The 16,731-nt window shown below is 38.3% G+C and overlaps 1 protein-coding gene across 1 annotated transcript in view; it reads left to right on the forward strand.

The window, feature by feature from the left end:
• The window catches only part of clcn1b (chloride channel, voltage-sensitive 1b), a 32,876-nt gene that overhangs the window by 3,555 nt on the left and 12,590 nt on the right, over positions 1-16,731 (forward strand). Inside the window, exons 4-9 of the mRNA XM_077576339.1 lie at positions 2,051-2,260; positions 11,557-11,770; positions 13,423-13,554; positions 13,640-13,768; positions 13,843-13,976; positions 15,133-15,210. Of these exons, the coding sequence (XP_077432465.1) occupies positions 2,174-2,260; positions 11,557-11,770; positions 13,423-13,554; positions 13,640-13,768; positions 13,843-13,976; positions 15,133-15,210 (774 nt within the window). The 5' untranslated portion in view covers positions 2,051-2,173. The remainder of the gene's footprint in view (positions 1-2,050; positions 2,261-11,556; positions 11,771-13,422; positions 13,555-13,639; positions 13,769-13,842; positions 13,977-15,132; positions 15,211-16,731) is intronic.

A 16,731-nucleotide genomic window follows, 5' to 3' on the forward strand; every position in this document is an offset into this window, starting at 1 on the left:
CAAATGTCTCGCAGCAGCTCGACTGCCATGCGAGCGATTAAGCCATTAAAACTTCACGTGATACTCCGGCCACTTGATGCCCCCCCCTTCCCTCCGTCCCTCTGGCGTGGAAATTAAACGACGATCTGCGCTGACACGACGTCAAATTACTTGTCATTGTTTTAGCCGAAAGGTTAACATGCGCCATCTTTCAGTGCGACGGGCCTCGTGGGAGGGATGAGCACTTGTCAGGGAGACAAACAGGCCGAGCAAGCGAGAGGTGTGGAGAAGTGTGTCAGTGAACATTGGGTCACACCGTGTGCTAAATTTACCCACGAGTTAAGGTTTCACCTCGGGGGAGGGGGCTCAGATGGATGGGGACCCGGGAGGGTGCCAGGGGGAACGTTTTGGGCGCTAGAGTGAGAGAGGAAGGTGAAACTCACAGGTGGTGGTGGCGGGCCATGCATTTCGTACCTGGGCCATCAGTGAGAACTTACCCAAATCAAAACAACTCTTGAAGCACCGCCACTACTATAACATCGCAATTATAGAAACCACCAATATTATACAAATCAATGTGATTGACCCAAGTAGTGGGTCAGTCCAATTTTTGACCGAAATTGGGTTGTTTTTTTGGCGGGGGTTATTTATTTAACCCAAAAAGTTGGATGACCTCTTTGACCAAATTTGTGTTATTTTTTAGCCAACTGTTTTTAGAATTAATACTACTGGGTCAAAAATAAACCTAGTTCCGTCAAAATTTGAACCGACCCATTATTGGGTTGTTTTGTTACAAAATAACCCTTTTTTGGGGGTTGTTTTATACACACACACACACACACACACACACACACACACACAGAAACATAAAAAACAATTTTGGGTCAGATTGACCCAACTAGTGGGTCACTCCAATTTTTGATCAAAATTGGGTTGTTTTTTGGCGGGGGTTATTTATCTAACCCAAAAAGTTGGATGACCTCTTTTGACCTTGCGTTATTTTTGAGCCAACTGATTTTAGAACTAATACTACTGGGTCAAAAATAAACCAATTTTGGTCCAAATTTGAACCGACCCATTACTTGGGTCAATTTGACCCAACTTTGGGTTGTTTTGTTACAAAATAACCCTTTTTTGGGGCGTTGTTTTATACACACACACACACACACACAAAAAAAAATACATTAGAAAAATAATGTTGGGTCAGTCCAATTTTGGACCAAAATTGGTTTATTTTTGACCCAGCAGTTTTTCATAGTGTAGAATGTAAGAATTCTTCGTCAACTAATCAAGGAGCGGCGTGTCTAGCCCCTTCATTCCAAAAGTCTGCTCTAGAATTGACGCCTTATTTCAAAGAAAGAGTCAATGCTGGAAGTACGCGTTGGGCTGTTTGCCAGTCAATCACCGCTCACATATAGACAAACAACCATTCACGCTCACATTCACACCTATGGACAGTTAGTCCTCAAGACACCGAATATGCGTGTTTTTGGAATGTAGGGAGAAGCCAAAGTATTTAGAAAAGACAGGGAGAACTTGCAACCTGCACTTAGTCAAGATTCAAACCCTGAACATGAAAACGGTGATGCAGACATGCTAACCACGTGCTGCCCTCTTGAACTGAACATTACTCATAGTCAACAGGGTTGTGCCACAAATGAATCCGTTGAAGGGAAGCACATTTGTAGGCACATCTTTCATCGCAAAGCACTCTAGTATGACCTCTACCGTCTTTAAAAAAATAAATAATTATGACCTCCCAAAAAGTGAACGCCACACATCCTATATTGAAGCATTGAACGCTATACTGTACGTGCTTACCCGCCATCCTGCATACCGCACACAATGTCAACGTGTGTCCACTCCGTCAGCAAGTATTATTGTCATACTTTCAGCTCGCGAGCGCCCCGCTTCCATTAGCATCGTGCCGCACGACTCGGCCGGAATCTGCTGGATCGGACCGCCGTGCGGGGCTCTGAATTAAGAGCTGCTGACACTTTATTGTCAAGCCTCAAGTGTCCGTATTAACCTCAGTGTGTCTTTCGATGCGTGTGTTTGTGTGCGAGTGCAGACTTGGTCATACCTGGTCTGCCACTGACTGACCGCCGTTGCGCGCAGGCAGGCAACTGGCCGCCAGGGCAAAGACGAGGAAGGGCAGATTTAAGGCGCTGATGTGAGGTGAAGGAAATGCAGAATGTTGGAGAGCGGCAGAGGAGCGGCGGGAAAGATGTGTGAGAGGATCAATACTTTTGAGACGGTGCTCAACATAGATCAGTTGCTGGTAAGGCCTTACCTACGTAACCAGTTTATAATGCTAGAACTTTTTATTTATTTATTTATTTTAGCTACGCCTGCACAATCCACATTTGTGTGTGTGTTTTTTTATCGACACCTTGAGTCTGTCAATAAAGATAAGAATTACGGTTGCCAAAATGAGTGCGTTAATTTTGAGTTAATTCAAAGTTCCTGCAATGCCACGAATTTTTTTATTTTTTGGAAGACACGTCCACGTCAAAATTTCGCAGTAATAAATATAATAATAGCAAGACAATTAACTGCCAAATAGAATAAGAATAATTTTTAAAAATCCTCTACTAGTGGCTCTTTTGTCCTTCTAGTATGCAATTAAATCTTTATAGTAAACTACTGTGCTGGACTAATAACATGGCTACTAGTACGTAGACACGTGAAATGCACTAGTAGCCTCAAAATGCCCACTAGTAGCTTTGCCTAATATGTAGTGGTTCTTCTAGTGTGCAGAATTGTCATACTTTAGTAGAAAAGTAGTGGTGGTAATATTCATCCTACTAGTGCTTACTTGCAGTTCTACTAGTGCGCCGAATTGTGTAACTCATACTAGAGCATACTAGCACCTTAAGCTTGGTATTAAGACAGAATATTTGCTCAAACGGCTATCGTTTTGAATTCAGAAAATAATTCATAATATTTTTCCTTTTGGGCAAATGATAAAAACAGCTACTAGTAGAAAAGCAACAATACTTAATATATGACTTCTCCTGGATGGGATGAGCTTGTGCAGGCGTACCTAATGTTGCGGCCGGTGTGCGCTTTGCATCAACTTCAAACCTGCTCAGCTTTTTTCATATTTAATAGAGCGATTCGCGTTTTAGCGTGAACGTTTCCGCCTCTGCGATGACTGCAGGCTCATACGAAGCGCGTGGAAAAACCTGCACTTTTCTTTTTTAGCCTAGTCGACACGCATTAATTAGAACATGACAGCTTGAGCAGTGTTTGGACCAGTCACGGTGTTGTTATTGTGCTGTTAATTAGGGTATGCATATGGTTACTCGTGGAATGTGTGTGTGTGTGTGTGTGCGCGCGCAGTGCTGGGGTAATCTCCTGATCTATCTGTCAGTGAGCGGGTCAAATTTGATCATTAACCTTGTGCTGCGGGACAGGGTTATTTTGTTGTAAGGCCTCAGCACACAATCGGCACGCCGCGTTGCGCGCTCATAAACACAAACGCGCAGAAATTTATGAATATGCAGCGCCCGCTCTCATAAGGGAGGCCCGGAATGTGCAATTACGCTTTGAATTAACTCTCAGGGTCACGCCGACCTTCAACCACTGCATTCATTAGCCCCGGCTTTGTCGCTGTTCCAACTGGTGCACTTGCATCCAGCAAAAACAAATGCGACCTCAGAGGGACCGTTATAAAAAAAAAAACAAGGACCCAAAATATTAACCCGCGAAGGACCATACAGCTCATCACGGATTTTTAAGTGATTATTTTAGGTGCGCACAGTTTATACTGTACAGTCTAAAAGTAGAGTTGCATGCCTTCAGTGTAGTGCTATTAGTGTTGACATTAAAGGGATACTTAAAAATATATTTAGATCATAAAAAGTTAGTATTTTGTACAGAATGAACTTGATAACTTCATTATTTTCATGTAGAATTAATACCTTTAAAAACAAATGTTTCCACTTGCTGTCGACTGAAGATGACATCACCTGTGCTGAGGAAGTAGGTAACGAGTCACGACCAATCATAGCTCAGTTTGTTGACCAAAGCTAGAAAACAGGTGAGTCATGATTGGTCGTTACCTATACTTCCTCAGCACAGGTGATGTCATCTTCAGTCGACAGCAAGTGGAAAAATGTGTTTTTAAAATGAGTTCCGAATCAACTCGAGTGGGTTTACTAATAATGATAAAGGAAGATATGATAAAAACTCCACAAACATTAAATTCCAAATTCAATTTTGCCGAGGCAGTAACTGCTTAATTGATTTAGTTTATTAATGAAAGTAACGTGTCATAATCAATTCATCAACATCAGAAAGGATGAGAAGAAAATATTTTCATAATTATAATTCAATAATTGTAAATATACATTTTTCATAAATTTAAGGAAATACTTTTAAATTCATTTAAATAGTACATTTAAAGAAAACAGTAAGATACAAAAAAAAAATGGCCTTTAAAATTTTATTTTCTTTGGAATTTATGGGAAAAAGAGAAAATAAAATAAAAAATTTTTTTTTATATATACTGTATATATATATATACAGTATGTATATATATATATATATATATATACAGTATATATATATATATATATATATATATATATATATATATATATATATATATATATATATATATACTGTATATATATATATATATACAGTATATATATATATATATATATATATATATATACAGTATATATATATATATATATATATACATGTATATATATATATATATATATATATACATATATATATATATATATATATATATATACATATATATATATATATATATATATACTGTATATATATATATATTTGTATTTAGTTTTGTATTTAGTTTTACTTTTTTTTATTTATTTAGGGATTTTTTTTAATGATATTTTTCATATCCGTTTTCATTTTCACTTTATTTTATTTATTTATTTAGTCATTTATTCACTTTTAATTTTGGCAGTTTTGGTCCTCCATAGAAGCAGCCTCATCAACCTACAGAAAAATGTCCCTTTTTAGTTCAAAATAACTTACTTTAACCTACCAGGAGACCTCGCAAAGGATGAGAAGAAAATATTTTCATAATTATAATTCAATAATTGTAAATAGAAATTTTTCATAAATTTAAGGAAATACTTTTAAATTCATTTAAATAGTAAATTTAAAGAAAACAGTAAGATACAAAAAAAATGGCCTTTAAAATTACCCTCGCCAACAGCAGAACCTAGGGTGTTCATTTTTAAACGCATGCATCATAGCAGTTAGCTAGCGCTAAGCTAACCTGGTCATCTCCAGTCCAGTGTCTGTTCGTTTGTTGCTAGGATGGTGTGAGAGGCCAACAGCGAAATAATTACAAAGGTGTTAATATACTAGCTGGGCTTTATTTATTATTTATTTACTGTTTACAGTTTCATTTAATGCACATTAGCCAGCCAAATATTCTCATACAGGACACTCATATTGAGACGTGAGTGTTGCCATCCAAACATTCCTCTCTGACAGTACACGTGACAATATTGTGACGTGTTTTGTGTCTCCAATCCGAAAATTCGGCGTCCGTACGTACTATGTATGTATGTTTGTTATATTTGTATTTGGTATGACGGTCTCATTGGAATGTAATGACCCCAAAGTCACATGACGAGATTCAAATCTCCTAATAGCTCAGCAGTGTGATTAAACGCCTCATTTGCATTCTCAGCACAGGCAAGACATACAGGACGGTTCTCTCTTTCTCATCCTGGGAGACTTACAAAGAACACACAGTCACTTCTTACAGTATGGTGGGGGGAAAAAAAGTTAATGAGCGGCAGAGCTGTACATTAAAGCTGACCACTTTTATGCCCTGGTCGAGTTTATTAAAGGAGTAAAGGGCAGAGTGATAATGAGCAAATTTGTGTGAGTATCCGGCAGCTACAAACATCAGAAGCGTGTGAAAGTTGCGCAAGGGGTCACCTTGGGGCGCTCCGGCCGGTGCGTAAGTGACACCCAAGGTCACATGACGGTATCAACGTAAACACGAAGGTTGACAGATGGAGACAGCAAAGATACAAATGGAGCTTTCAATGTCTTTCCCACGTGTGTTTGACACTTTCATGGCTTCTTTGGCTTTCACTTACTTCACTGGGTAAATATGCAGGGCTGAGAAACATTTTTCTTATTTAAAACGATGCCATTTTTAAATAAATTCAACCGTAAGTCTTGCTTTTTCCAACTAATACATGAAATGCATGGTTTTTGCCATAATTCAAAAGTACTAGCTCAATGTCAGATTTGAACTTAAGGGCTTTCGAGCAAAATGAATGAATGAGCAAAAGCACATACTGTAAATTTGGTCACGTCGTATAAATGCTATAATTTGCAACAAACATTTGTTATTTTCCGGTTAGTTTTTTTGAAGCAGTTAGGGTTAGTGTTGATGCAAGAGCAAATTGTTTTCACAACTTTATATACGTTTCAGGAAAGAAATATTATTCATAAATTCAAATGTTTCTAACATTTCTACTTAAAAAGAAAAACTCATAATATTGCAATAGTACAAAATCCTAATCATGAGAATATAATTTTGCTATACATCCTAATTTTATTTCCCTGAGGGAAATTAATTAATAACAACAAAATGCATAGTAGTGCAAATCATCAAAATTATTAACTCATCAATCGTTGTGGAAATTTTGTGTTATGTACATAATAAGTTTTCATAAAATGACTATTTTTATTATTACCAGTTATCGAATGAATTACAGTTATTGAAAAAACATAACATTTCATTTGGATTTTAAAGTAAATAACAATGACAAAAACTAAAACTGCCAAACGATTCATTTTTTTAATCAGATTCATCACAGATTAGATTTAGAATTTTGATTAATCGTTATGAAAAATGTTTGCCCGCCAAATCTGTTATGTGTTTATTCTACATGTAAAGTTTTTTTTTTTGTAATGTTATGAGGACATCTTCAACATTTTTTGGAACCCCTACACACTCATCTTCCTCTTTTTACTTGCATAATTTGAAATGGGGAAAAAAATGACCTTAATGTTTTGACACGAACAAATAATGTTAATGTCATACGCAAACATTTATTAAATTCTTTACTTGAATGCATGTAGTTATGTTTATTGCTCAAACAACCTGTGCTATTTTTAACGTAATCATCCACTGTCCCGCTAAAGCACCAAAATTAATAGTGTGATTAATCCGCGTTAATACATGATTAATGCGGTATTTTTTGTGGTTAATCGATGAGTTACCGCTTTAACAACACTAATAAAAAAAAAAAAAAAACATCCTTCTGGCAGCGTTTGAGAGCCGCTACGTTACATCCGTGCAATACACGAGCGCGAGAAGACCTGGAGTTACTTTTGCATCAGCGTGGCTCTCGCAGGGAGGTCAAAGGTCACGCCGGCGCGTCTGCCGCGTTCCGTGAACAGTGCACAGGTCCCCCTGGTTAGCGCCGGCCTCTTTGATGGCGCCTGGTGCCAACGCCTGCGAGCTGATGTTGATGGATTGGAGGGCGCGGCGTTAATGCGCGGCGCAGCTTGTCTGTTGTGCCGGTCAGGTGACAGAACAAGGCGCTCAGCGCGGACGCTCGCCAGGTCATGCCCGAGTCGAGTGATGAGGTAAAGATCTGGATGAGAAAAAGCTTTTGATTTATTCTCACGCTTGGTTGCTTGTTTTGCTCTGAGAATTTGACAGGCGCAGCTCCCAGTGTTCCCCTGCTCTTATTCTTCTCATGAATCTTCTTGAAATATTTTTATTATTATTCATTTTTAATGGGCTGTGTGTGCAAGTTGACTTTTAATAGTGCGTGTGCGTATTTTAATGCTGACAGTTGAGACTACGGCGCCTTTAATGAGATGAGTTCATCAAACTAATTCTGCTGGCACGCTTTGGATTTGGCCACCACCAAAAGCTGATTATGAGAAGGAGCTTGTTGTGATTTGAGAGAATATTTGACGCTCGTGCTAATAATCTTAAAATCAAGTTTTTCTTTATTACATTACAGCTACACAATACTCCTTTTCTCGTACTACAGAGTTCATATTTTTATTTAAATTCTGAAATTATAGAAACAATCAATAGACAATGTGTTTTAAGTGTATATCGTACAGTATAATTATCATTTGTTTGTTTAAACTGAGCATTTAAAAGCAAGAGTGCAGATATAGGTACTGCATTTCTCAATACTGGCAGATATTTTTTTTAATATGGCTTGTGAGAAAAATCAATAATGTAAGTGAGCTCATATCAGGCTGATTGTATTCCACACACGTTTATTAACTCATTCACTGCCATTGACGGCTATAAACGTCAAAAAATCATTTTAACTATTTCTATTTTACTTTTTTTTCCCCACTTTTGTTAACAAGAGTATGAAAACCTAGACTTTTTTTTTTTTTAAATAATCTTTTATTTTATTGTATTTTTAAAAAAAGAAAGATTAGGGGTCATCAGGCGATTAAATTATTAAAAATTGGGGGCGTCAGGCGATTAATATTTGTAATTGTAATTAATCGCATGACTTCAATAGTTAACTCACAATTAATCACAAATTTTATATCTGTTCTAAATGTACAATAATATTCTTCTAGGATTTCATACTCTTGTTAACTAAAGTGGGGAAAAAATGTTAAACTAATAGAAATAGTTCACATTTTTTGACGTCTATAGCCGTCAACGGCAGTGAATGAGTTAAAACAAAAATTTGAAAGAAAACATTTCTATTAACAAACTAAAATAAAAACGAATGTTTTTTAAAAAGGAAAATAAACTGAAACTACATAACTAACTATAATTATAGTGAAAATGTGCTTTGTTTTCATCTTATAATTTTGTCAAATAATATCATACAACAGCTTGAGAATTGTACGAATTAAAACTGAATTAAAAAAAAAAAAAAGTCAAAACAAAATAATAATACACTATATAATAATAAACACTATAATGAAAAACCCAAAATTATTATAACCCTAGATAGATGGATGGATATCTGTCGTTGCCACGGTGACCCCAGATCACCAACCTCAGTGCTTATGGTGGACCAGCCAGGAAAGAACTTACACACTGCCGGCTCAAATTCACTAACTGCGCACACTTTGTTGCGCACTAAACTTAATTATATGTTGATATTATCAATGACAGAGTGAGATTTTTACACAGCCAATTCATTAGCTTTTCCTTGCCATCTTGTCTTTTTAAGTGCTTTATTGAAAGGGCATCTAGTTAAAGCGAGGGTAGCAACGGGAAGTTCATTAGCAAAGTTAATACAACAAATGGATTGAATTTGTGGGAAAGGAATTAACATATTTGCCGTTGTTGACAACAGCAGTTTTGTAATGTATGTTAACTGTTGTTGTGTTGAATTTATGAACTATGTGTGTGTGTGGGGGGGGGGGGTGGGGGGTGCACTTGATTAAAAAAAAAAGACATATTATATTATTTATTTATTATATATATATTATTATTTATATTATTTTCGAGCGTAGACAAAAGATCTTGATTTTTCAACATACTTGCTGTTTTTTGTTTTGTTTTTACCGCTCAAATTTGACATGGTTGTTTTCTGTGCTGTCAAATTTATTTTCACTCGACAGCGACTTTCTCCACCACTTTTGCACCTGTTGCCGACAGCGTGAACAATCTGTTCGAGTGCGTGAACGTGCACTTTTGCACCTGCCATTTCGCGTTTCAGCGGTTCGGAGAATAGATAAATCAGACCCTAGAGTCGTAAAAATGGTGACTTAGTCTGACTTGACTCGAGTTCCTGTATCTTCATAAAATCCTGTGCCATGTGGTTTTGGTGTCATTTCGATCTTACGGATTACACGTTATAGTGCAACCAGAGTGTAGATTTATAGCCAGTTAGAGGAGCTTTAGTCTTCTTTGGGGCCTCCTGGTCAGCTCTCCTTTCCCGTGTGAACATGAGAGCCAAATGTGGAGGATGATTTAGCGTCTTGCTCTGCGCGGCGGCGGGCGGCGGCGGCGGGCGACGGCAGCGGGGATGCGTGCAATTTGCAGCTTTGGGTCGCACATGCTGCGCCTGCGCCCGGATGTGCTGGATTTCACAGCTTCTGTGCTCTTAATGAGTGCAAACCGATCAGGCCGGATCGTCGGGTGTCATGTTGTGCGCGCATGTGACCGGTGGTGGAAGGTGTAAAGCGCGCATAGTCGGAAGGGGAAGATGTGGCATGTCCTCGTGTGGCCGCCGTCCAGAGCCGGCCTCCGCTCGGGGAGGGGTTTTTCCGATCTCTATGCCCGTTTTGTCTATTTCTGTCTGCAGGGTATTCAGGTTGGTGTGTATCCCTTACACTAGGGGTAATCAATATGGTGCCCGCGGGCACCAGGGAGCCCCGCACGAGCAGCCTGCGGGCCTGGTCTAAAAATAGCTTTACAGTGAGATCTGTCTAATTTTGTATTTATTTTTTTAAATCACATTTGCATTGGTGTGAATTTGGAAATAGTAATTAAAAAAAACAACTCGCATTAGCATGCTTTGCGCTGACGTGACCACTTTAGAGTGCCTTGTTGTAAGTCATGAAGCCTCTTTTTATATACTTTTAATCCTTCAGATTTGGCCAGGTTGTTAACCTCACTCGTGTCTACGGTGTGTCAACAATGTTACCAACAGCTCAGCTATTGGCTGTCCTAAAAGTCACTGAAGATGTCATCACTTAATTTACATATAATTGTAATGGATGCTGTAGGAGAAATTGTGGGAGAGGCAAAAAGTGAGTAAAAAAAAACACACACCCTAAATATGTTTATAATTTACATAAAAAATGATTTAAATGCTTTGTCTACCAGAAAAAGTCACTAGATTTGTGGTTAGTCGCTTTTGACAAAAAAAAAAGTCGCCAAGAGGTTTTGGTAAATTGCCAGATTTAGCGACGCTAAATTGGCAACACTGTGTATCAAACACATTTATTATGACTAGGGGTATCAGGTGATTAAAAATTTTCATTGTAATTAATCGCATTACTTCAATAGTTAACTCACGATTAATCGCAAATGTTATATCTATTCTAAATGTACACAAAAAAAATTCTAAGTCTTCATACTCTTGATAACATAAACATAAAAGCTAATAGAAATATAGCTGCATCTTTTAGTCATTGATAGAGTCATTTCATAATAATTCATAAAATGTAGCTAAAATTAAAAAAGATGTACTGTACTGGAGTGTGATATTGATTTGTGTTGGGTCATTTTTTTTTTACCACTAGATGGCATAATTGCATTTTTAAGACATTGGCAACAATTCAGTGCATTTTTCTTTTCATATTAAGAGCTACCTAATCTTTAACATGAAGTAACTTGTGAAATTCCGCACATTTTTAAAATGGTAAAATACAACTTGACCCCAGTCTCCACAAATATATGCATTATTATTCAATTTATTACTGCTAAATAGTGGCGTTAAAGGAACTTTAAATTAACTCAAAATTAAGGCACTCATTTTGACACCCCTAATTATGACATTTACTTTCACTTTATAGAAAATGTAAGACTCTCTAGATTTCCCCCAAAGCACCATTTATGTCTGTATTTATAATGTGGTTCTTTGTCACATTTCCGCCCCCCAGCTGTACGGGGAGTACAGGGAGCAGCTGGGAAACTTTGCCCGGCGGGAGGCGGCCCGTTTGCTGACAGAGAGACAATGGCGAAGACAGGCGGGAGAGAACAACGCGGCGGCGGGCAAAGGCACCGGACGGCGGCATCAGCATCCCGCCATCTTGGAGTCCCACCTCAGTCACAGCTCGTCCACCAAGAAGCCACGCCCCTACTCCAAATGTCAAGGTGAACGTTCCGGCTGGTTAACGGATGTCAACTCTTTTGTAGCTTTATTGTCTATATGATCTGATGCGATCCTTTAAAAAATATATTTAGACTAATATGTTTACTTGTATTCATCTTGAACATGATTTTTCTAGCTTGGCAATAACATAAGAAAAACTCGATTCCATTTGGTACACATGCATTTTTCTCAATTACACCCGTCTCATAAAAAAAAAAACGCTGCAGAAGCTACAAACCAAATTATATTCCCGGCATAGCTTGGCTGTCAATTAGTGATAATTCTTTTTCTATCCGCCTTTCCACAAGCAGACATTTTTAGCAGAAAGTATATTTCATATCCCAAGTGAATGCAAATTGATGGATGTTGTCTTGTTGGCCAATAATGGGATAAACAGGCATGCCTTTAATGGGGTAAGGAAGCATATTTGAAACTTCAAAATGGACGCCGCATGGCTAACGATAAGGCCGTAGAGTCAGCCATGTGTTTTTTCTCAGGTAGCCAGTGAAAAGAAAAATAATGATAATAAAAATGGTAATTAGTTTTCATGAAGTGTATTTAAAACAACCAGAAAATCTGCTAGCCTAATGCTAACAGGCAATGTTAAGTCATTCACTGCCATTGACGGCTATAGACGTAAAAAAAAATCATTTTAACAATTTTTATTAGTTTAACATTTGTTTTCCATTTTTGTTAACAAGAGTATCAAAACCTAGATTTTTTTTGTACATTTAGAACAGATTAAAAAAAATTGGATTAACCGTGAGTTAACTAGTGAAGTCATGCGATTAATTTCGATTATAAATTTTAATCACCTGATGCCCCTAATTTTTAATAACCTTTTTAAAAAAAATAATAATAATAATCTTTTTATTTTTTAATAATATATATATTTTTTAAGAAAAAATTATTAAAGATTAGGGGCGTCGGGAGATCAATTTTTTTTAAACGTAATTAATCGCATGACTTCACTAGTTAACTCACGGTTAATCCAATTTTTTTTAATCTGTTCTAAATGTACAAAAAAAATCTAGGTTTTGATACTCTTGTTAACAAAAATGGAAAACAAATGTTAAACTAATAAAAATTGTTAAAATGATTTTTTACTCCCGATTAATCACAAATTTTATATCTGCTCTAATACAAAAACAATTCTGGGTTTTTACACTTTTGTTAACAAACTAGAAATAGTTCAAATGATTTTTTGACGTCTATAGCCGTCAATGGCAGTGAATGAGTTAAACGGTATAGAGATGCTAACAAAACTAGCATTGATGTTTGTGCATGTCTTTGTTACACTGCCCCCGGTGGCCAGAAACAGCCGCACATGGAATAATCTCGATGCACTATACAGTGCTATTTTTCTCATTTAAAAAAAATTACAGACATTTCTATTTGACTTTTTTTTTTTTTACTCTATTTGATCCCAATTGCAACAATCAATTAACTGAATAATCAATTCTCATGCCTATAGTTTACATTCATATATACAGTATAAGGACAATTCTTCTCAAATAGAATCCTATAAGCCATCAGCATAATGTGTACTAATGAAGTCTTTGGCCTCCTCATCATTACTCGCAGCGATTGTTACAACAACTGAGTGTCACAAACGAGCCGCACTGATAAATGGAATCATTAATTTCCGCTCCAGATTGCCTGGCTCGCGCGCGGCGCTACATTGTGACCAAGATGGGGGAGGACTGGATCTTCCTGGTCCTCCTTGGCCTGACCATGGCGCTGGTCAGCTGGAGTATGGACTACGCCAGCGCCAAGAGCCTGCAAGGTAGCTGAGGTGGGGGTTGGGAGGGGGGTGTGGAGTAGGGGGGGCGTGTCTCCCCTGGTTTACCTTTGCGCTCTCCGTCCTGTAGCCTACAAGTGGATTCATGGGGAGCTGAAGGGCAACGTGGCGCTCCAGTACCTGGCCTGGATTAGCTATCCCATGATCCTAGTCATGTTCGCGTCGCTCTTCTGCCACCTGGTTTCCCCGCAGGCCATCGGTAAGATCGACTCCACGTCACCTGTCAAGCCCTCTCACCGCGTTACAGATGTTTGCTTGCCCTCGCTGATCCAGGTTCCGGTATCCCCGAGCTGAAAACCATCCTGAGGGGCGTGGTTCTGAAGGAGTATCTGACCCTGAAGGCCTTCGTGGCTAAAGTCATTGGCCTGACGGCAGGCTTGGGCAGCGGGATGCCAGTGGGCAAAGAGGTAAAGCTGTGTGATGTGCTTCCTGTAGAGGTTAAAAAAAAAATAATAATTTGCAGTGTTTTGGTATTATTAGGGGTGTGCCCAAAAAAATCGATTCTCATTAGAATCGCGATCCTCATTTAGTACGATTCAGAATCGATTTTAAATGTCCCAAAATTGATTTTATTTAATTTTATACTGTCTTCCCTTTGTTTATGCGTGCCCTTATTGGGAGCGCTGTTCATGGTGTACCTGATTTGGCCACTGAGGGGCAGTGTGGTTCCACGCGGTCTGATACACTGTTAAATTGTAGCCACATTAGAGAGTAGAAGAAAAAAAGTCACGATCAAGTTATTCCAATAAAAGTTGTTTTTTTGAAGCGTGGAGACGTTCTTTTGAGTGATAAAAGTGCCGCGAGTGGCGCGCTAATTAGCATTAGCGTGTCAGACTGGAGTAGATCATTATGATTCCTTGAACATCCATAAATTGAAGCAAAAATCAGTCAATCAAATCATTTTGAATCAAAAATCTTTCCTAATCGAAAATCGATTCTGAATCGAATCGCACACCCAAAAATCGAAATCGAATTGTGAGACATTCACAATTTTCCACCCCTAGTTATTATATAATTATTTTTAGTCTTTATTTTTCAAGCATTGTGGACTATTTCCTGTGCAGTAAAATTGTTTATTTTTCGTTGTACCAAGTTATCAAATGAGTGGTAAATACATTTTTACGTTTCGCTTTTCAGAGTCTGTGCTTTTTGACTTTTACCTAAAATAAAGAAGTCGAATCCGTACCGAGCGCGAGTCCTTCTGCCAACTGTGGCCCAACAAGCTTTCCATCCTCATTTGCATCCAGCATCGCCGCCATCATCACTTTTTTACCTTCCCCTCATTCCTCTCCCACTCTATCTGTTCTTGCCGCCAGTTTAGCGGATAATAAATCATCAGCTGTCTTGTTGTCCTGCCCTGCCTCCCCCTCGCTGATTATTCAAGTCCTCCAAGGAGTGCATTAGTTCTCCCCACCCCCCGTCGTAGCGGCGGCGAAGGCCATCTCACCCGGCAATTAGGCCCTGATTGATGTGTTTCGATAGCACGCGACCCATTTTAGACTCCCTGTTTTACACGCCATCGTCAGTGTTTTGTATGTGTCTGTCATCCGCCTCGTCCCTCAGGGTCCGTTCGTCCACATCGCCAGTATCTGTGCCGCCGTGCTGAGTCGCTTCATGTCCATCTTCTGTGGCGTCTATGAGGTAAGATGGAGCCTCAGGCAACACGCCGACCAACACGGACGTGTGCGGTTTCCCCCTCTTGTCCAAAAATTCCCATTTTTGTGACCCCGGCAAAAAGACACATTTGAAACAAGAAATACATGTTTGGTCGTTAGCACAATGTTTCTCACTGATCATTCAGTGGATCCACTTCTTAACTCATTCACTGCCATTGACGGCTATAAACGTAAAAAATGTATTTGAACTATTTCTATTAGTTTAACATTTTTTCCACTTTTGTTAACAAGAGTATGAAAATGTACATTTAGAACAGATATAAAATGTGTGATTGATCGTGAGTTAACTAGTGAAATCATGTGATTAATAAAAAATAAAAAATTTATAATCGCCTGACGAGGTGATAATTAAAAATTAGGGGCGTCAGGCGATTTCAATTTTTACTCGTAATTAATCGCTTGATTTAAATTGTTAACTCACGATTAATCACACATTTCATATCTGTTCCAAATGTACAATAAAAAAAATCTAGGTTTTCATACTCTTGTTTTCAAAAGTAGAAAAAAATGTTAAACTAATAGAAATAGTTTTTGACGTCTATAACCGTCAATGGCAGTGAATGAGTTAGTAGCACACTATCATGTCACAGTAGAATCAATACTCAAAAATCGATTATTCAATTGATTAATGGACTAATTGGATTCATTTTCATTTTGAAACTGGACTCAATTTTAAAATGGCGGATAAAATTAACACTTGTTAGCAGTTCGGTCATTGTTTTAAAAACAAATGTCTTATTTTCATGAAGGACTACAGAAATCAGTGAACAATTAATGTTGTTATGATATAATTTAAAAAAATGGCTCCAAACGATTACTCGATTTTTATATTTGTTGTCCATCAATTTAATAATCGATTACGTTTGACAACTCTGCAACAAAAACAAACTGTACTTCCTAAGGCGCAGTTCTTTTTTGACAAGCTAGTCAAGAGCACTGTAAGCGTTAATGATAAGCCAATTGTGCCGTAATGAAAATGGGAAAAATGTTTTCCTCTCCTATCTGTCCTCACCACCCGGCTCGAACCCTCCCACACCAACACCTCATCTGTGTTTGTGTCTCTCCGTATTAATAGTGTGACGCTAACGTGTGGCATGTGTAATAATGTTGACCTCCCGTGTCCCCCTTTTGTCCCTGCGCTTTCCCTTTTTATTCCCACCTCTCATTGATCCCAACGGCTCCGCCCCCCTCCCCTTTGCTTCCCCAACTCCTACTGACCTTTTGAACCCCAGAACGGCACCCATAACCAGGACCTGTTGGTGTGTGCGTGTGCTGTGGGAGTGGCCACTTGTTTCGCTGCTCCAGTGGGAGGCAAGTCCCACCTGGAGGTTTAAAAGTATTTTGTATACATTCTGTTTGCTTGTTTTAATGTGTTAAAAGTATGTGGCGACAATTGTAGGGGCGACTTTGATTTTTTTTTTTTTTTGCGAGATGCATGCGCTCCTTCGCTGTGTTGTGATGTTTCCTCACACCTTTTATGACTCCC

The sequence above is a fragment of the Vanacampus margaritifer genome, chromosome 9, assembly GCF_051991255.1.
Source record: "Vanacampus margaritifer isolate UIUO_Vmar chromosome 9, RoL_Vmar_1.0, whole genome shotgun sequence".
NCBI lineage: Eukaryota > Metazoa > Chordata > Actinopteri > Syngnathiformes > Syngnathidae > Vanacampus > Vanacampus margaritifer.